This window comes from Penicillium waksmanii (assembly GCF_028829765.1).
Source record: "Penicillium waksmanii strain IBT 27052 chromosome Unknown utg000002l:1.0-3326099.0:1.0-3328782.0, whole genome shotgun sequence".
Classification (NCBI taxonomy): Eukaryota; Fungi; Ascomycota; class Eurotiomycetes; order Eurotiales; family Aspergillaceae; genus Penicillium; species Penicillium waksmanii.
In genome coordinates, this window is record NW_026643249.1 from 1,240,763 (window position 1) to 1,260,094 (window position 19,332).

At 50.2% G+C, this 19,332-nt stretch overlaps 8 protein-coding genes across 8 annotated transcripts; 2 read left to right on the top strand and 6 right to left on the bottom strand.

The window, feature by feature from the left end:
- Nucleotides 1-942: 942 nt before the first annotated feature.
- N7481_002141 (uncharacterized protein) lies at nucleotides 943-2,223 on the bottom strand (the record flags this gene model as incomplete). Its single annotated transcript, XM_057261360.1, has 1 exon — nucleotides 943-2,223. The coding sequence occupies one exon, from the start codon at nucleotides 2,221-2,223 to the stop codon at nucleotides 943-945; it is 1,281 nt and encodes a 426-aa protein (XP_057126292.1).
- A 907-nt stretch (nucleotides 2,224-3,130) lies between these two features.
- On the bottom strand, nucleotides 3,131-4,929 carry N7481_002142 (MDR family MFS transporter; the record flags this gene model as incomplete). The annotated part of the gene is made up of 3 exons (XM_057261361.1): nucleotides 3,131-3,730; nucleotides 3,806-4,220; nucleotides 4,283-4,929. The coding sequence occupies 3 exons, from the start codon at nucleotides 4,927-4,929 to the stop codon at nucleotides 3,131-3,133; spliced, it is 1,662 nt and encodes a 553-aa protein (XP_057126293.1).
- A 436-nt stretch (nucleotides 4,930-5,365) lies between these two features.
- Nucleotides 5,366-8,592, bottom strand: N7481_002143 (uncharacterized protein; the record flags this gene model as incomplete). The annotated part of the gene is made up of 3 exons (XM_057261362.1): nucleotides 5,366-7,450; nucleotides 7,507-8,289; nucleotides 8,419-8,592. 3 exons carry the CDS (start codon nucleotides 8,590-8,592, stop codon nucleotides 5,366-5,368), a joined length of 3,042 nt encoding a protein of 1,013 aa, XP_057126294.1.
- Nucleotides 8,593-9,449: 857 nt separating this feature from the next.
- N7481_002144 (S-adenosylmethionine synthetase) lies at nucleotides 9,450-10,838 on the bottom strand (the record flags this gene model as incomplete). Its single annotated transcript, XM_057261363.1, has 3 exons — nucleotides 9,450-10,450; nucleotides 10,512-10,597; nucleotides 10,756-10,838. The coding sequence occupies 3 exons, from the start codon at nucleotides 10,836-10,838 to the stop codon at nucleotides 9,450-9,452; spliced, it is 1,170 nt and encodes a 389-aa protein (XP_057126295.1).
- A 586-nt stretch (nucleotides 10,839-11,424) lies between these two features.
- Nucleotides 11,425-12,294, top strand: N7481_002145 (putative signal sequence-binding GTPase GPN3; the record flags this gene model as incomplete). Its single annotated transcript, XM_057261364.1, has 1 exon — nucleotides 11,425-12,294. One exon carries the CDS (start codon nucleotides 11,425-11,427, stop codon nucleotides 12,292-12,294), a length of 870 nt encoding a protein of 289 aa, XP_057126296.1.
- Nucleotides 12,295-12,987: 693 nt separating this feature from the next.
- N7481_002146 (Apq12 family protein) lies at nucleotides 12,988-13,598 on the bottom strand (the record flags this gene model as incomplete). The annotated part of the gene is made up of 2 exons (XM_057261365.1): nucleotides 12,988-13,496; nucleotides 13,583-13,598. 2 exons carry the CDS (start codon nucleotides 13,596-13,598, stop codon nucleotides 12,988-12,990), a joined length of 525 nt encoding a protein of 174 aa, XP_057126297.1.
- Nucleotides 13,599-14,542: 944 nt separating this feature from the next.
- N7481_002147 (uncharacterized protein) lies at nucleotides 14,543-17,750 on the bottom strand (the record flags this gene model as incomplete). Its single annotated transcript, XM_057261366.1, has 4 exons — nucleotides 14,543-14,630; nucleotides 14,722-16,196; nucleotides 16,261-17,314; nucleotides 17,449-17,750. 4 exons carry the CDS (start codon nucleotides 17,748-17,750, stop codon nucleotides 14,543-14,545), a joined length of 2,919 nt encoding a protein of 972 aa, XP_057126298.1.
- A 907-nt stretch (nucleotides 17,751-18,657) lies between these two features.
- Nucleotides 18,658-18,952, top strand: N7481_002148 (uncharacterized protein; the record flags this gene model as incomplete). The annotated part of the gene is made up of 2 exons (XM_057261367.1): nucleotides 18,658-18,667; nucleotides 18,729-18,952. The coding sequence occupies 2 exons, from the start codon at nucleotides 18,658-18,660 to the stop codon at nucleotides 18,950-18,952; spliced, it is 234 nt and encodes a 77-aa protein (XP_057126299.1).
- Nucleotides 18,953-19,332: the final 380 nt, after the last annotated feature.

Genomic DNA, 19,332 nt, shown 5'->3' on the forward strand with positions numbered 1-19,332 from the left:
ACTTTTCCTTTAAATAAGAAGCGATTGGGGTTTTCTGTGTGGTTGCACTTGTACATAACGTTCTTCACAGCAGCCTTGTCTTTTATATTTGCCTCTCTGAGATTATATGTTCTACTTCAACAGTATAGAGACATTATACAACATAACATTATCATACAAAGATAAACCATGTGCGATCTCACAATTTCTCAGACTGTCTCCCCATTATCGTGACTCTGAATGTCAGCGATAGATTTTCCCAAATTTTTGGGGTCGGGGGGGCCGGGATGAAAGGGCTGTCCGGAGTAGAACTTTGTGGACTGGGACAATTATTGCTTCAAACACGAAAAAAGAAAGCGGGGATAATTAGCATAAGACTAAAGCACTCAATCAATTTCTCCTCAACTTACCCAACCTCAGTCCCATCGTGGTGGTTATCTTCCCAGGAAGTACACAATATAAAACGAGTCCAGCGCTTTAAGAGTCTCGCGTACGGAATTCCACAAAATTGTTCGACGCCATTTGCGTATTGTAACCCATCCAGTCGACCTAGGCCGTCGATATTGACTGATATTCTTGATGTTGAAGTTTGGAAAGACATGGAAATGTCCCTAGGTTCGATACCCTAGGTTCAATACAACTGCTTCTGCTGGAACTCAACGCTAGAGCTTAGAGGTTCTGGGCAATTGCATTATAGATAGTAGATTCTGAGAATCGCTCAATAGGACTGCATGAATTCAGGGTCCAAAAGCGAGCATGTTGAGTAACCTACTTGCTCAGATAAATAAATGTTATGCTATCTGTGTGTCCAATCGGAGGGTATTGCGAAAGCTCCAAAATGCATGCAACCCTAGCCATTCTTTCTAAGGTTGCAAGTTCTCCACTAGGCACTGTATCCATATTTTCATAATATGCTGGTATAAATACAAATTGTGAGGTATTCTGGCACGGCCCTTCGTACAGTCACGAGGTATTTTCGCGAATAAATGCCACGAGTGCCTCTCTCCCGTCATGCTTTATCGGACATTCGGTATGCATGGCTCCGGGGATTTCTTTTCTAGTAATATCTAGTCCAAGATCGTGTCCTTGCTTTTCCAACTTACCCGCCACATACGGTGGAATTACTTCATCATTCTCTGCCGAGATAATGAATATTGGAGGAACAGATGGCGATTGGGACCGAGTGAGGTGGGTTGGTTCATTGGTTTGCATGTCTTTCGCGTTCTGGGCTTTCCACACGGCGAGTTTTTCAAGGGCCGTGGCAGTACACCATGTATTCCAGGAAAATGGCCAGAGGTAGCGATAAGGAAGCCATTTTTGAGGATACAAGCTGATCAACATGTCCTTGATGCTGGAGATCGGAGCCTCCATTATGAGCCCAGAAATGGGAGGCAAGACTTTACTGCGCGCTGCTTGCGTGGTACATTGAGTGATAAGATATTTGGACAGAACCGAGCTAGCCACGGCAGATCCAAGGCTATGCCCCCATAGCACGATCTGAAGGTCGGTATTTGGCGATGTGTATGAGGCCGAAACCCAGTTCAAGAAAGTTTGCGCGTCACGTTCAATTCCTGATTGAGTAGCGCGACCGGATGATGTCCAGTATCCGCGATAAGAGAGGGCGACTATAGTATAGTCGGGCTCAACATTTGAGTCTGCAAATTTCGACTTATCTGCAAGCGTTCTCAGAACCCGAGAAAGAAGAGGCAATCGAAGAGGTGTTGATCCACCATTTCCTTGAAAATAACAGATTACAACTGACTTCTTCCTTTTTGACTCAATGGTACTGTGGTCCTTTTGGGTGGGAACTCGCCCTTCACAAACTGCTAAGTTCGTTCCATCCAGACTTTGAATGCGCTTTTCTTCCCACTGCACGGGTTTGCATTCTGGCAGATAATCCTCGATCTTGTCAGATCGAGAGAACGGGGGAAGCCAAGAGAGATACAAGAGCTTGTTCTGCATAACGATGATCCAGAAACACTTCCATGTCCAGAGGCCGAATAGGAGGCCAGTGAAAATTGCTGGCGGGAGCAGAGCAGGAGGGATGGCCTCGGTGAAAATGGAGCGAGAATGTTTGACCTTCTCGACTTTCAAGGCCAATATCTTCGACTCTAAGCATGTTCGTTTTCTTGCTCGTGTGTGAATAGAGTTGTGGGGTATTTGCACCCTTGGCTGGATTGCCCTGCTCGTCCACAAGCCGATTGGGTGGCGTCCAACACGCCGCGAATTCAGCCGTCCCAGCATCAAGGCGGCCGATCTTGTATCCTCCCTTGAAACATTTGGCAGATTCGATGTCAGGGTTGCTGGATAGATGGAAGAAGCGCATTCAATCCGTCGCGGACGTTGAGAAAAAAAAAACAGATGACTCAGCGATCACATGAGGTCTAGGTTTCCAACAAGCAAGAAGTATACGGAAATTCTGGTCGAATTATTAGGTCGTTGTATTTTCAAAACAAAATTTAAAATTAAGATAGCAGATTCAATTGAAGTTAAAATATGAAATATCATTTTCCAGGCACAATGTACAAATATTCCGAGTCCTATCTGCGCCAAGCAGCAATGCCCTAACACCCAAACTACTAGGATTATCAACACATGGAAAGGGACAGCCGTTTTGATGGTTAGGTTATCCCTGTCACATAGATATCAAAAACTCATATCCTACGATCTTGCCCAATCTCATTGTTCCAATGTTCCTAGTGTATAAATAGTTGTAGTAGTACTGTCAGTCTTCTGCACCCCACGCATCGCCATACAGAGATGGGCGAAAGCATAACATAATAAATGTGAGCCTCATGTTCATCAAGTCTTTGTTTTGAATGTTTGCCTTTGCTCCTTTTGCTTCTAAATTGCACTTTCCCATTTGTAAAGCGGCTATGCCTCCAAGTCGGGCACTCAATACCAGCCTACTATATCACAGCCTCCCCTGTCTTGATCATTACCACGCACTTTCATCATCAACTCTCATATATCTGCATTTTCATAGCCGGCTCTTATTGGATTCCGTCAAGTAATTTTCTAAAGTTATAATTTCTAAGTAAGGGTACTGGGAGTGAAGGCCGAGAAAAGAAATCAATGCACGAACCTGTTTTTCTGGCACTTCAACCATACATAAACAGACAATATTTAGGATATGTAAAATAGTAAATCCTCATGTCTGCTTCTGCTTAACAGAGCGCCACTCAATCAAAAGACTCCCCAAAATCGTCATACAACCCAACGCAACAGGAAGATACCAAGTACTCGTCAAGCTGCGATCAATACCGCTCAAAACTTCATCTAAGCGCTGCCCCGGAACGCCATTCTTAATATCGCCAAGTCCACGTTCTTCAATATACGCCGGTGTCAATCCGGGCACAATATTCTCCAATCTTGACGATAGTTGATTCGTGAATATGACTTGCGCAATAGCGATGAATACTGCTGGTCCCATACTCTGTCCGAACAAAATGACTCCGATCCCGAGATTGACATCTGCAGGTGGTAACATTGTTTGAACGGCTGCTTGGGGACCCTGAAAGCCTATTCCTCCGCTGAATCCCACTAAGCCGGAATATAGTATTATCTGGGTAAGTGATGTATCGAGGGTATAGGTCGTCATTAAGCCCGCTGCAATTGGCATACATATGGAAGCGAAGATCATGAAGGGGGCGTAATAGCCGAATGTACTAGTTCCGATACCTTGTAGAAAAAGGCCTAGCATCATTCCTGCGAGGATGGGAATCATTAAATAACCGCTTTCGCTTGGAGTCTGGAAGAATTAGTAATAACACTGTTAACATTGTGTATTTACGTCCCAAATTGGCAATGAGGACCCTAGTCTTACCCGTGACCGAGCAACTTGATAGTATGTCGGTAAATACCACTCCAAAACATTCGTCATTGAATTGGTGCAAGTTACGAAAATGAATCCCGCGATGACACTCCGATTTTTGATCACGCGGAAAGGGAGTGCTGCGGAGTCGCCGCGTCGGTATTGATTGTAGACGAAGGCGCCGAGGAGCACGCCAAATACAACAAATAAGGCAATCACCCTTCCATCCGACCAAGGATACTTTGTCCCTGCCCAAGATAGCGCGACAAAGAGTGCAGTGAGAGATGGTATGAATAAACAATTACTGACGAGGTCGAGCTCTCTGATCTTCTGGGCCATTGTAAGGTCGTCTTCTAATTGGGCTCTTGGGTCTGAGAAAAGGAAAAGTAATGTCGCCAGCGATACGCCGCCAATTGGAAGGTTGATCCTAAAAGCATGTCAGTGGTGAATTATATCTTTAGTCGAGGTGGAGAGAGAGAGAGCACGTACCAGAAACACCACCTCCACCCTAGCGACTGCGTCAATGCACCACCTACTATAGGCGCCGAGATGATAGCGAGCGATTCCACACATGCCAGTAATCCCATCAAGGCTGGCCGTTTGTTGAGTGGAACAATATGCACTGCGATGGCAAAGCACCCGGCCAATTCACCCGAGAACCCCAGACCTGTCACGGCTCTCCCGACAATGAACATGGTGGATGAGGCAGCCGTAGCGCAAAGTAAAGAGCCAGTGAGAAATATGACATTGCTTATCAAAAAGATCGTCTTGATCGAGAAGTGCTTATAGAGCTTCGCGAACCCGAATTGGAATGCACAGGTGCAGAGTCGAAATGCAGATGAGTACCATCCCACATCAGCGACAGTGTGAAAATGGTTGGTGATACTCGGAACGGCCGTAGCGACGATGTTCGCATCGAGGCCTCCGAGAATGAGGACCACGCATAATGTCAATATTGTGAACCAGAATTTCGATCCTTTTGGGTAGCTGGTCGTTATATCCGGGGTTGATTCGATGTTAAGAGATGCAGTTGATCGTGTCGAAGTTGTCTGTGGTTGCCGTGAGTCAGGTGAAACAGCAAAATTTACATGCTCAAGCGCGATAGGAGACGCCTCTGTTGGCGTTGCAGTGGCCATTGTATGAGGGTCTCGCCAGTGAACATGAAGAAAGAGGGGGAGTCACGACTGTCGTAAAGATGGTGGGGTAGCTCGTGCTGCTCGCTGATGCCGAGCCCGAGCCGAGAGGTACTAGTAGTACATAACAGACAGTGCATAATTGAAAAATGCTTTCATGCTATCTCAATACCAAAGTATCTATATTGTATAAACTAAGTGCATCCATCCCAGATGCATCCCTAATGATAACACCCGCTTTCCACCTAGTAATGTTAACAATGCCATGCAATGTGATTCCTATGCCCAAACACCCAATGCAACCAGAAAAAGATTGGATATTGCAGCACTGCGACTACAGAACAAAAGAAAAGGAGAAACGCCTATGCCAAAATGCACGACATGCAAAGGAAAGAATAGCCGGAAGACGAACGTGGATTATTGTTTTTCTTTTCTTGTTTCACATATCCATATCGTCATCATCCCAGCCCAATTGTTCGTAGATGGATTTTGATTGAGACTTCTCTGGGGTTACTGGAACAGTAGAAGCTCCCTTGACTGGTGTACTCGTGACGGCGGGGGGAGATGGTGCTCGAGTGCGTTTCGTGGAGAGAGTTTGAATGGGTATTTGAAATGGAACGGAGCGGGATGATACTAAGGGAGTGCCTTGTTTTCTCGGCGGCGTTTCCATTATCCCGCCCGAAGGGTGGTTATTTTGAATCGAGTCAGCCATTAATGGTGATGAGCCTGGGACAAATGATGGGTTTGCTCCTTGGTGTCGTGATGAAATGGGTGTTGATGGTGCCATTGGTTCTGCTGTGAGATCGCCGGCAGTGGAACGAGGTGCTGGAAGATTAGGGACTCGGAAGAGACCTTTGCCTCTGGATGGCTTTGAGAGTAGATCGTCCGGATCTGTAGAGCCGGCATTCATATCGCCGTCAAAGAAGAGTTTGGAAGATGGTCGGGTCGGCGTTTCTTGTATAGAGCCAAGTTCAGCCGATGGAGCGGGTCGCTTGATGCCACTGATAGTAGTTGTGCGACGGGAACTGAACAGGTTTGCATCGGGGCCTGAAAATGAAGTGGCCCGCCGACTTGAAGAAGGGATCATCACAGGAGATTCTTCTAGTGGTTGATCTGGCATTTCACCCGCAAAGGAACGAGACGGCGCGAGACTGCGAGGCAGTGGTGGCATACCGACTATTGCATCTCTCTTGCGATTTCCACGAGGTGTTGCCATGACCTGGACTCCCTCGCCAAATGGATTGCGAACAGGGTTTTTCGATTTGCGTGCGCTGCCACCGGTGGGAACTCTTTTTACCGCGTCCTCAGCAATATCCTTTGCCACAAGCTCACGATTTGGCTTGCGCAGGGCACGAATGGCAGCATCGAGTTCCTTCTTTTGGTCAACAAGCATCTGCACCTTACGCAATTTGGTCTCGTGTTGGCGTGCAGCAGCATTGAGGTCAACTTCGCGGTTATCTCGGCGCTTCGCCTGTTGAATGCCACCTCGGACGCTACCGCTCAGGTGGTGTGGTAGAAGAGGCTCAATTGAGTCACGATTCGATTCTTGCTTCGATGGAGCTGTTTTCGATCGATGCAGTGATGGTGCTCCATTCCGAGATGCCGCAGCCTTTTCATCTGTAAGTACCCGCTGCAAAGAGCGCCGAGATTTTGGTGCTGGCTGTTGGCGCTTGGCTTCTGCGCCAGCTTCCACGCGGCTTTTACTCGACGGCTGGACCTTTTTGGCGACAGGGGAGATTCCACCAGAGACTCCGAACTTCCGTGTGATAAGCTTGCACTTGTCTGGTAGACGTGATGCATAGAATGGAATGATGACTTCGGTGCAAAAGTCGCGAACCGCATCACTCTCTACCTTCTTGCCGGACATGTGGTTCTCGCTGAAAGACGATGTCTTGACCGATTCCACGCCGGTAGATTCCTCCATACTGACAGCATGCCAGATGCACAGGCGATCAAGATGCAGTTCAAGAAGTACATTGAGGTCTTGTGCTTTTTTAGCCTTGGTTTTCTTTGAAGTGGCCTTCTCTTCGCTGGCTACTTCCATGTCTCCATCTTTCGGCTTGTTTTTAGCTTCGGTAGGTGTTGACTCCAGCGACAAAACCTCCAGAATGAGTAAAATCTGCAACTGCGTTTCCCGAAGTCGTAAATCGGAAATTTGTTTCTTTGTCTCGGCTTCTCGGGCACCTTCATGTGTTGAAAATTCTGCCATGCTGCGATCCTTCCACCATTTGTGAATGAAGCTATCCTCCTCAGGATATAAGCCATTCTTGCCGAGCTTCTTCTTCTTACTCTTCCGTTTCTTGGATGCCCCGGTGCCTTCGTTATCAGATAGGGCTAGCACCGCATCACGCATAGCAGCTGGAACAGATTCTCGGAATTTCAGATCCATCTTCTTGGCGGCAAGGATAGCCTCTCGGTAGAAGTCTACAAGATCGGCGGGCGAGTGGGTGCCTTCAATGGCAGACGTTTGAAAGGCAGTTCGGCAGCGCGTGAGAGGGCCTTTAGCGAAGTAGGCAAGGGATGTCTGCACATCGTGTCAGAAAGAAGATACCGATAAATACCTTCCAGTATCGCACTAACCTTAGAAATGTAAAGAGCCTGCAAATAATGATCTCTCATTCCTTCAAGCAGCTCGGCCGGTGTTTGCTTCGCATCACCCTCGGTATGATCAACAGCACGGTCGACATCCATTGCCCCGGCATTTAGCTGTGACTCCAAGGGCGTATAGAAGACATCGTCGTTAGCCGCACTCTGTGATGGCTGCACAAGAGACTGGCCACGAGACAGACTGCGAGACGCAATATCATCCACGAACGAAGGTTCATCCTGAACAATCTCAACCGAGGGCTGACCAAAAACCATATCGACCCTTAAACCGGCAAACTCGTCTCCCAACCCCAGATCCGAATGAGGTTCCTCGATCTGAGCAGCCTGCCACCAATAAAGCGGATCCGGAAGACCGCAATCTTCACTCTCCCCATCAGTCTCCATATCCACATCCGTATCAATGTCCTCATTACCCTGCCACCCCTTCGCCGCAACAATGATATCACCCTCTTGAACCCACCTCGCAAGCCTAGCTAACGAGTAGATTCCCCTCTTCGCCCTCTCAACAACGTAAATCGCTCCCTCGTCCACCAACCGGACCACAAGAACGGTCTGTTCCGCGCCCGCCTTTGACCTTGGCCGTAAATCATTTTCCAATGCGGGGATATCGGCCATGAACAGGCCTCCACCAGGCTGCACATCAGAGCGGCGCGAAGACGACGCGTCGTCAATCCAAGAAAGCGGGAATCGAGATCGGGGGAGAGCGACAATCGGATCGAGAACTAAGGGGTTTTCTGATAAGGAAGCTGCATGGGCCTAGATATCACGAAAACCATCAGCGGAAATCCAAGTTAGCCAATAGATCTTTCCGAGACAGTATAGGACGACGGGGACAAATTTGATGTGTCACGGAGAAAGGGACAGGGACAGGGCACTCAAACTCACGCGAATAACAATCGAGGTAGTGGCAAGCTGACCCGCAGCATTACCGGTACCATCTGGTACAAATTTCCGCTTCTTACTTGGCTGTTGGCCTGCTTCGTGGAGTTTGTTCAGTGTCGAGAAACTGAGAGGGTCCAGGACGCCTGGGAGCGCGAGGGCTTGCGCTTGCGCAGTCATGACGGAGTGTCTCTAGGGGACGGTATGGTGCATTGTGGTAATTCGATTATGCCTGAAAGAAGAAAAGAGAAACGCTGTAATCAAGAAATGCAATGCTCATGCAAATTGGATTGTATGGTGGAGTTGGTGGGTGGAGGAGCGGAGCGCGGCGCGGGTTGTCAGTTCTGGCCTGGCGTCACGCGTCGTGGTCAATGCATCCGACGTCTTCCCCACCTTCTCTAATGATCTTCTCTGTACTGCGTAGATTTCTGTAGGAACTTGGGCCTTGTTACTCTAAATTAATTGGAGTTGTGTTGTGTTACACTTAATGTGTTACATTTACGGTTTACATGGAACGTGTTTTTGGTAATTGTAAATTTAATCATTAATTTGCTAATGTTTAGATTAGCGACCTTTTCAGCCCGCAGAATCTCGAGAGGCGGTTAACACCATCTCAATATCATGCGAGCCCAAACCCCCCCGAGAGTTGAAGCAAGAATAAATGGAAATGCAAGGCTAGCATGCAAAAGCATCATTACTTTCAGGTGAAAGGAAGGAGGTAGAAGGGGGGGGTCTGTCCAAGGTAATATGTTGTTGAAGACTTTCGCTCCGGAAAAACGCCAAAACAATTCCGTCCCAGCCGATGAAAGTGTGGTATCATGTTGAATTTTGTCTTCGCCGTAAGGCCCGTCTCTTCAGGGCGACCATGCAGATAATGAAACAAGTGGTAGATTGATTCCAGATCAAAGAAACCAAGCTTTTATGAGGGTTTTGTTCTTTTTTAAAAAAAAAAAAAAAGTTCTATGCACGTGCTTTGAGTTGTTGAAAACAAAGCAAACTCATCAAAGTCGTCAAAGGGGTCACGAGGAGAGATCCGTTTAGAACTTGAGGGCCTTAGGCTGCTCCCAGGTGAAGCTCTGGTTGGTGAAGTGACCGTTCTTGGCGGTCTGGGAGTAGATGGGCTTGGCCAGGTCCAGGTCCTTGACAATGACACCGGGGCGCAGGTCGAAGTTGTTGCGGATAATCTGGACCAGCTCCTCGGAGGTCTTCTTGGAGGTACCGTAGGTCTCGACGAACAGGGAAAGGGGCTCGGCGACACCAATGGCGTAGGAGAGCTGGACAAGGGCACGGCGGGCGAGACCAGCGTTGACGAGGGATTTGGCGATCCAGCGAGCGACGTAGGCAGCGGAACGATCGACCTTGGAGTAGTCCTTTCCGGAGAAAGCACCACCACCGTGGGCACCCCAACCACCGTAGGTGTCGACAATGATCTTACGGCCAGTCAGACCGGCGTCACCCTGGGGACCACCGATGACGAAGCGGCCGGAGGGCTGCATGTGGTAGACAGTGCGGTCATCGAGCAGGTTGGCGGGGATGACCTTCTTGACAATTTTCTCCTTGAGGACAGCACGGAGCTCCTCGGTGGAGACATCATCAGAGTGCTGGGCGGAGATGACGACGGTGTCGACGCGCAGGGGCTTGACAGCACCATTATCGTGGGCGTACTCAATGGTGACCTGGGTCTTGGTGTCGGGCAGCAACCAGGGGATGGAGCCGTCGTTACGGGCAGCCTTCATGGCGGCGTTGAGCTTGTGGGAGTACAGGATGGTGAGGGGGAGGAGCTCAGGGGACTCGTCGGTGGCATAACCGAACATGATACCCTGGTCACCGGCACCGAGCTTCTCAAGAGCCTCCTCGTAGTGAAGACCCTGAGCGATGTCGGGGGACTGTTGCTCAATGGCAACCAAGATGTTGCAAGTCTTGTAGTCGAAGCCCTTCTCGGAGGCATCGTAGCCGATGTCCTTGATAGCGCCACGGATGATCTTCTGGTAGTCCAGGTTGGCCTTGGTGGTGATCTCACCGAAGACCATAATCATACCTGCAATGTAACATGTCAGATTGGGAAAATACGAGTCAGACGGGATTATAATTGCACCTACCAGTCTTGGTGGCGGTCTCGCAAGCAACCTTGGAGAGGGGGTCCTCAGCCAGGCAGGCATCGAGGATAGCATCGGAGACCTGGTCGCTATATTGCAGAAAGGATTGATTAGCATGTGAAGAGGGGTAAAGAAGGGGGTTGGGTAAGAGAAATAAGAGGAATGAGCAAGTCTCAGGGGCAAACTGCAGCATGACCGGAAGAACCTGAGGGGAGGGGGAACCCTGGGAAAAAACAGAAAAACTCACGCAATCTTATCGGGGTGACCCTCACCGACGGACTCGGAGGTGAAGAGGAAAGTAGGCTGGGAGCCGTTGGCAAGAGAACCCATTTTGAAGGATGTGAATTGACTTGGGGGAAAAGTCTGGAGTGAGAAAATAAAGAAGAGAGAGGGAGAGAGAGAGAGAGAGAGGATGAAGGAGAGAAGGGAAAGGAAAGGAAAGGGAAGAAGAGGGGAAAAAGTGGTGGGGTTTTTCTTTTTTGGGGCCCAGCAAAAACGTGAGTACAGACAAGGTACCGGGTTGGCCAGCAGACGGGCCGGCAAAAAGTGGGTACTGTTGGTGTACCGTCCAGGCTGATCTCTACAATGCACCACTCTGCACCACTCTGCACCACCTTACACCGCCTGCCAAAATGGGGGAACTCTAAGGGGGTTTCATTGCGGGCTGCAGGGGGGGCCGGATGGCGCAATTATGGGCGGTGAAGAGTAAGACGGCAGATTCATGTGGGACTCTTGATGTGGTTTGCACTGTTTGCACTTTGCGGCAGCCACAACCTTCCACATGTGCCGGGGGGGGCCGGGACACCGCCCCCGATAAGCATCAGTCCGATAACACAAATTCAGAGCTGCTGCATTTCTGAATAGCAGCTCAACTACCACCACCATCACCTCCACCTCGTTTTCCCCTCCACCCACTATGTCCAAATTTGGTGTTCTGGTCATGGGCCCCGCTGGGGCCGGCAAGACCACTTTCAGTAACTCTCTCATTCAACATCTGCAAAGCACCCGCCGCAGTTGCTTCTACGTCAACCTCGACCCCGCCGCCGAGAACTTCACCTACCAACCCGATCTCGACATCCGGGAACTGATCACCCTAGAAGATGTCATGGAGGAGCTGGGCTTGGGTCCAAACGGAGCATTGATTTACTGTTTCGAATTCCTCCTCCAAAATCTCGAGTTCCTTTCCGAAGCCCTCGACCCATTAAGCGAAGAATACCTCATCATCTTCGACATGCCTGGTCAAATCGAACTATACACACACGTCCCTCTCCTCCCATCTTTAACGCAATTCCTCTCCCGTCAAGGTCCTCTAAATATCAATCTCTGCGCCGCCTATCTTCTCGAAAGCACCTTTGTCATCGACAAGGCGAAATTTTTCGCTGGCACCCTGAGCGCCATGTCTGCTATGCTCATGCTCGAGATCCCCCACGTCAATATCCTGAGTAAAATGGATCAGGTCAAGGATATGGTTTCGAGGCGGGAATTCAGACGCTTTGCAAATGTCGATGTACAATTATTGCAAACTGATGAGGAAGACCCTGCTGTTACCGCCGACCCAATGGACAAGGATGCGCTGATGAGCGGTGGCTCGTTCAAGCAGCTCAACCGTGCTGTCGGCCAGTTGATTGATGACTTCAGCATGGTCTCTTTCTTACAACTCGATGTCTCCGATGAGGATAGTGTCTCCGGTATTCTCAGCCACATCGATGATGCCATTCAATACCATGAAGCGCAAGAACCCAGGGAACCAAAGGATGAACAAGAAGTCAACTATGAAGAGGAGTAGAGATGGGAGGAATTCTCGGCTTCTCAGCACATTTTGATCGCTTGCTCTATACCTTCTGCCCACTGCTTGTTTACCTACTCGTGGGCGGCCGCATCTAATCTCGCGCGCCGACCCGAGATTTCTCGTGGCGCGTGCCTGCAAATCTCTGGTGTCTTCACATCATTTGACCCACTTCTCGACCCACGCCCATCCGTCTATCTACAAAGCTACGTTCTACGATCTACACTACAATCTTGACTTGCGCAAGCATAGGCCACTCCGCCATCCAGCAAGAGATAGCTATAGCTATCTACGATCTACCATTCTCGAGAAAGGCGAAATACTTGCATGAAGGATCGGCATTGAAGAATCAACACCTAGAATTTGATTTCTGGCAGGATCTCAACCCGAACAAAACGCCTCTAACCCCTCCATGATTTAAACAAAAAGGAAAAAGAAACCACGAATGATGAATAGTTCACAGAAGACCCATCGTCTCCAAAAAGGATTCCCAGCTCGCTATCAACCAAGCCAAATAAAAGCAAATGGGAGTTCAATCAAGTGTAGAAGAAAACAAAAACAATGCCCGCTCATTCCATTTCGTACAAGAGTTGGTATACTTGCAGGTGTCCATCACCATCACCATCACCACGAAGCACTCATTCCAATCATAATGCCTCAAGCACACGACAAGCCCCTCGCCCACATATTATATCACCTCCCCCACCCCCACCCACCACCAGAAGTAACCTTCCCCTTGCCATCCCACCCCGGCACATCACGATACCCTCCACCAGCAGCCCTCCCACCCCCTTTCCCATTCTCCGCCGCCTGCGCAGCTCTAGCCTGAAAATCCTCAACAAAGCCCTCAACAACACCATACACCCACCCAAGATCCTTTCCAGCCTTCTCAAAGCCGACCTGATAGACATAAAGCACGGAAAGGGCAATGGAGCCCCAAAAGACCAACCGCAGCGCAAAGACCACCCACCACATGATAACGCGGCGCGCGTAGTCCAGCAATCGGAGCGAGACGTAGAATATGGCGAGTAGGATGAAGATTGTGAATAGGTCTGTTGTGCCGGTCGTTGACATTAGGATGCTTGAGAGTGGGGATATGATGTAGGGGTCTATTATTGTTGAGCGCAGGGTTGCGAGGTGTGTTGTGAGGGCGGTGCTTGTGCTGGACTTTAGGTAGGTTGTTACTGGGTGGTTTAGGAGGTCTGTCACGGGTTCGGGGAGGTTAGTTGGTGACACGGTTTGTGGGAGGAGGTATTGGCGGGCGCGATGACCGTTTTGTAGAGCGCACCTTTGAAGTTTTCCATTTTGGTTGAGGGCCACACGGGTTGTGGACTCGATAAAGTGATGGGAAGAATGGGAGTAAATGTATCTCAGGTCTCAGGTTCCAAGGCTGGTTTGGTTTTATGTTGCGCGCTACCCCAGGGTGGTGAAAGGGTCTTTGTTTGGTAGACTCGATTGTTTTCCAAGCTTCTCGCTTTGCTTTTTGTTTCTGGACTGACAAAGGGGTGTGTGATTCTTAAGTCTGTCTTCGGGTGTGAATGCGCATTGAATAGTTGATTGGGTTGAAGTGGTATGGAATGGAGGAGAGTAGGAAGTACTAGTATGATGCGACAAAGTGATACGGTGGTCATTGACTGATGATAACAAAGTTGGTGCAAACGCGACAAACATTGGAATGCAGTCGCTTGCCGCCGCGGAAACCATGGCCAACTTGAGATACTACTAGTAGTGGAGTGGATTCTTACTTCTGAGGTGTAGTGCGAGAATTAAAAGCGAATAGTAGTAGTGGAATGGTCCTTGTAATTATGTTTGAATAATAATAGGTAGATTGAATATAGTAAGTATCTCCCTCGTGTACTAGACGAGTACTGTACAGCCATTATATACTAAAGCAAGTGGTCAATATTTACAAGCGCGACCACTGGAACACCATCTCTGAACAACCAGAGCCCAAACCGAGGCCAGACAAATTCAAAAAACAAGAGTCTCAGCCAGATGCCGAGGCATAAAAATAATAAGATGTTATGCCTCAGTATTAACTGTGAATGACTCTAGAAACTCCAGTGCCAAATAGTGAAGAAAGAAATGGAAAAGTAATGGAAAAAGAAGGGAAAACTCCATGACACATGGTAAACTCTAGCATCGAAACCGGATGCGAGTCAAGATGCAGATGCAGACGTGGGTGGTATATAGACGCAAGAGAGACCAAAAAGGGGATGTGGGAAAAAGAACGGGACCAGCGCCACTACTATACGTAGCCAGCCAGCGCCTTGAATGAATCGCGCTCGGTCTGAATGTCTGCTTGCAAGCGGCGAGTCTGACGAAGGGCCTCGTCTCTGTGGGGAAAAAGTCAGTTCTGTCCGATCTGAAACACGATCTATCGACTTTCGGAGATTTTGTTGCCTCCCGCCAAGGGTAAAAACGTACCTATCAGATTGAAGTTGGGCCACATCGACTTGAGCGTGGTTCATCCGTCCTACCGCTTCTTCCATTTCCATATCTGCTTCCCGGAGGAGTCGCTCGAGGCCCTTGATGTGTTTCTCTAGGGCCTCGGCCTGGATGATTTCCGTCAGCGGGACGCCGGTACCGCTGGTTGTTTGGTCGAGACGAGGTGTCCGGCTGCTGAAGGGTGCATTTTGAGGGCGTGGCGAGAGAGCGGCGGGCGTGCGGCTGCCATTCTTCATTCGGACCAGTTGGGCATTCTGGTTCTCCTTCATCAGGCGAATCTCATCTTCGTGCTTGCTCATTGCCTCTTCCGAGTACTGCTGCGCGTACAAGAGGACGTCCTCTAGTTCCTTCATTCGGCTTTGCAGGATATTGATGCGCTCAACGGACAACTGATGGTCGCGCTCGCCCTTGATAATGGCACTCTCCAGACGGTTGCGCATGGAACTGTTTGTCTGCAGCTGGTACTGAACTTGTTCAGCTAATGACTCTGTCCGGGCAAATGCCTCTGTCAACTCGTCGGACTCGGCCCCGGCTCCAGCCTGCTGACGGTCTAGTTGCAATTGTTGGTAAGCGGATTCCAGAGAAGATGATGTCGCCATAACATCGGCGAAGCTCTCTCCATCAGCCTCGAGACCCTCCGATACAACGGCATCATGCTCCTGCAGCAACGAACGAAGGTACCCGGTGTCTTGCTCGGCACGGTCAAGATCCATCTTTAGACCAGCCAAGTTCTTCTCACACTGCCACTTGCCATCCAAAGCGTCTTCAGCACGCATACGCAGGTGATTCAGGTCGTCCCGCAAGCTGCTGACCTCCTTCTCATAACCAAGCTTTCGTGGTGGGCCCGACTGTTTCGCACGCTGGACCTCAATCTCCATAAGCCTAGCGCGCTTCTCAAACTCTTGGGCCTGGAAGGCTTGACGGTCGAGGAGGCTCTTAAGCGTGCGGTGCAGAGCGTCACGCTGGAATTCGATATCATTAACTTTGTCGACTAATGACTCGCCGTTACCGCTCTCACGTTCATTTCCACCGGCCTTGACTGAGTTCGACCTGGACAATGAGCCGGAACGCTTTAGACCGCTGGGTTTCCTGGCAAGGGAGTTCGATCGTGATAGGCCGAAAGCCGAGTTCCGCTTCGATGAGCCGCCGTCTTCTTCTGCGATCGAAGCAAATCTTCCTCCTTGTAGTTGGGCCAAGGAAGCATTTTCGATCTTCAGTGCCTCGATCTCCTCTATTAAGCGCTGCATATCCGCTGGCGGGGCCTTGCCTTCGCGAAGCAGATCACGCTCGTTTCGCAGTTGCTCGAGCTCGACACGCATGGCTGTGAGTAAGTCTTCGAAGTTGTCTTTTGATTGTCGCTCCTCGAGGAGTTTCCGGCGGGTGTTCTCTAACGCGCCTTCGAGCTCGTGAGTCTTGGAGGAAAGATCGGATAAATCAGTTCTCTCACGACGAAGCTAATGATGGAATAGTTAGCAAGACCTCTTCTCCCACATATCTACACCATTATTGACTCCTTACCTGTTGGACCTGGTTCTCCAGGATCTGGACATGTGATTCAGATGCTGTCCGTTGCATTCGCTCTTCTTGCAGCTTCTGGGATAGCTCCACCTTCAACTGCCCACGTTCTTGCTCCGCCGCCCGGCGGATCTTCTCTATGTCTTCACTCCGGTCAGGGGCATATCGAACCGAGCTAGTCCCCGAGTCGGAGAAATAGTCACTGGTCCGCCTGTTCACGTCGGGTCCTTCTAATTGTAATCGTTCAACCAAATCCTCGAGCTCCATTTCCCGGCGGATGGAGCCCGCCAGCTCGGAGCTAATTTCGCGCAACTCATTTTCCAAGTCATTAATTTTCGACGCAATAACATGCTCGGTTCCACTGACGGTTCCAAGTGATGGCGTCCTTTGGAGCGGGCCAAATCCAGGAGTTTTGGGGTCATAAGGGGAGGCGGGTTTGATGGGGACGTTGGCCAAGGGAGGCATAGGGGAGTATAATGAAGATCGGCCGCCGTCAGAGATCTCCGTGCTGGAGGATTCGCCGCCAGGGGATGTGGCTGCAGGTGCGTTTGTGTTGCCCTTCCAACCAAAGAAAGAGCTGATCTTTTTGCCGGGGGTTTTGGGTTGTCGAGGGTCGGCCTGGCCCATGGACATGGACATGGACCTTTGATCGATGTCGATGTGTAACGGTGGTGGCCGATTCATGGGAGGGTGCAAGGCCATACTCGATGCACGCCTTTGAGTGGGAGGTGGGGAGTTGAGGACCGGGATGAAAGGCTCGCTCACTAGACGACTGTGCAGGGGGGTTCCGATTCCATTCGTGAACTGTTGTTCGTAACTTTCGTCAAAGAAGTCGACACTTTCGTCGTCGTCGTCGTCGTCTTCGTCCTCGACCACGGACCTCAGGTACGCAGACGCGGTAGAGGCCCTGGTATCTATACGGAGGGGTTTGGCAGGGACGGAGCCACGCGAGTATCTAGGGAAGCGCGACGTGGGTAAGTGATGGGTCTTCCAGATTATGGGGAAGCGCGATAGCATGTATTCGTGGCCATTGACACACGCTCCCAAGAAGCCAGGACTAGGGTTTCTTCAAAGCCGAGCTGGGACCATGGAGGGACAAAGGCCGACGATCAGGGGGTGGGTTTGATGCCGAGTGGGACTGGCTCAAAGTTGTTTTTTTATTCCCTCTTAGATTGATGGAGTTGCGCATACCTGTTTGAATTCCTTGGCACTGATATGAAGGGGTCTTCATCTACTGAAGGGGAGGATGGATGTTCGTGAGGAGGAATGGAAGTGCGCTGCGTGATATCACCCTCGATGGACAGGGGAGAGGAGGGGTGAGCAGGGCCGGGTTGAGGAGGATTGGCGTAGGCGGGTAGTGGTTTTCGTCGTAGCGGTAACTGAGAGGAAGAGGAGGGCGGGGAAGGAGGAAGGTCGACAGTATCAGAATGATGATAGTCAGGAGTAGAGTTGGTTGCGGGTGAACCGCTAGTCGGGTTGTCGGTGGACGCCATAGCAGGAAGTATCAAAAAATAGCCATGGATCGACGGTCGCTCATACCGGGCCACGGGGGTGGGAAAGGATGGCGCGTGCCAACAGATTGAACCCAAAAGGGGAAAGGATTATTCTTGGAGGAGAGTTGTGACAATCGCAAAGAAAAAGGAGAAAGCCCCCAAACGACGTCCAGGACGATTGGCGCAAAGCGCCCGTGGGTTCCAGACGCCTCGCAGTAGTGCGGGTCGAGGCAGCATGGTGGAGCAGGGGGGCGGACTGGCGCTGCTGCATTCGATTGGTGAGGAATACACTTGCTAGCCTGCCAAGCGATCGACGGTGACAGTGAAGGGAGTGAGTGAAGCTATTCCAGTATCATCAGCATAACAGTAAACAACACAATGTGCAGAATTGTCTGTAGCTGTGGACTGTATACATTCACCAGCTACCAGTTCTGAGTACTCCGTACTATGCTGTCAGACCGTTGTACGGAAATAGAACCGGATTCAATAGTGTGACTGGAGGAACTCCCCCTTGAGTCGTGGATCGTCCAGATAATTCAGGGGTAGCTACGATCATGTATTGTCAGAGGGGGTATGGTAATTTACGGGTACTTTGAAAATAGTGGTTGTTCCCGATAAACAATTGGTACCCAGCTAGTACTTCCCCTGTATTGCCATCTCTCCCCGCCCGACATACGCACTCCGCTCTGCATAGACTGGTAAAATTCCCTGGTCAACCATGGTTCTTCCATCTTGAATATTCCATATCCCCTGCACTATTGCTTACTTTCTATCCATTGCCACTACTCCATAATCTATACTCCCTATCTATCTACTCGTATATCGTCTCCATCTCATGAATATCACCAAACTCAATATCCCCCTCTGCCGCCCTAGATTAAGGGGGCCCCATCAACTCGTCACCACCATGGCATCGAGTATATCGCATGGATCATCAGTGGAGTCCACCCCCTTTTCCCACCTCCCCCCTCAGCCCAGCCCAGCCCAGCCCCAAGAGAACGTGCGTTCTGCAGATGCTCGCCATCCTGATGTGTCTTGTCCCGTCTCACTCGCCAATCACATCCCCCCTTCCCAACTGCTCGTCCGCCAAAGCTCCCCATGTTGGCCCCGGGCGTCTCGCCGAGCTCTCGGGCCAGCGCGTGGCCACGGCCTATCCTGCTCCAACGGGCATGGCGCCACCTCAAAAGGATCGAGACACCTGAGAATCCGGCGCTAAACGGTGTGCGCAATCATACGGCTACAACATCAACGTACCAAATCAATGAGGGGTTCGGGACTTTCTACTCCTCCAGCTCATGCTCATCACTCCTACTTTCTCTATCGGGAAGTACTTGCAGTTCCTACCGCTGGTCATGCTGTTCAGTCTGGCCAACCACCGCTCACCGTGGCTGGACTTGAACCAGACAAGGTTTGAGGAGCCTTCGCCTCGAACCGCTTTACTCCGTACCTGAACCAGAACTTGGGAATAACTACGGAGTAGGCTCCCTGACTCTGAGGAAACTCCCATTTTTAAGACATGGGGTATACAGCACTTTGTGCATGCATCGCCCTCTGTCTCGGGATTGGACTCGCTGAAACCGCG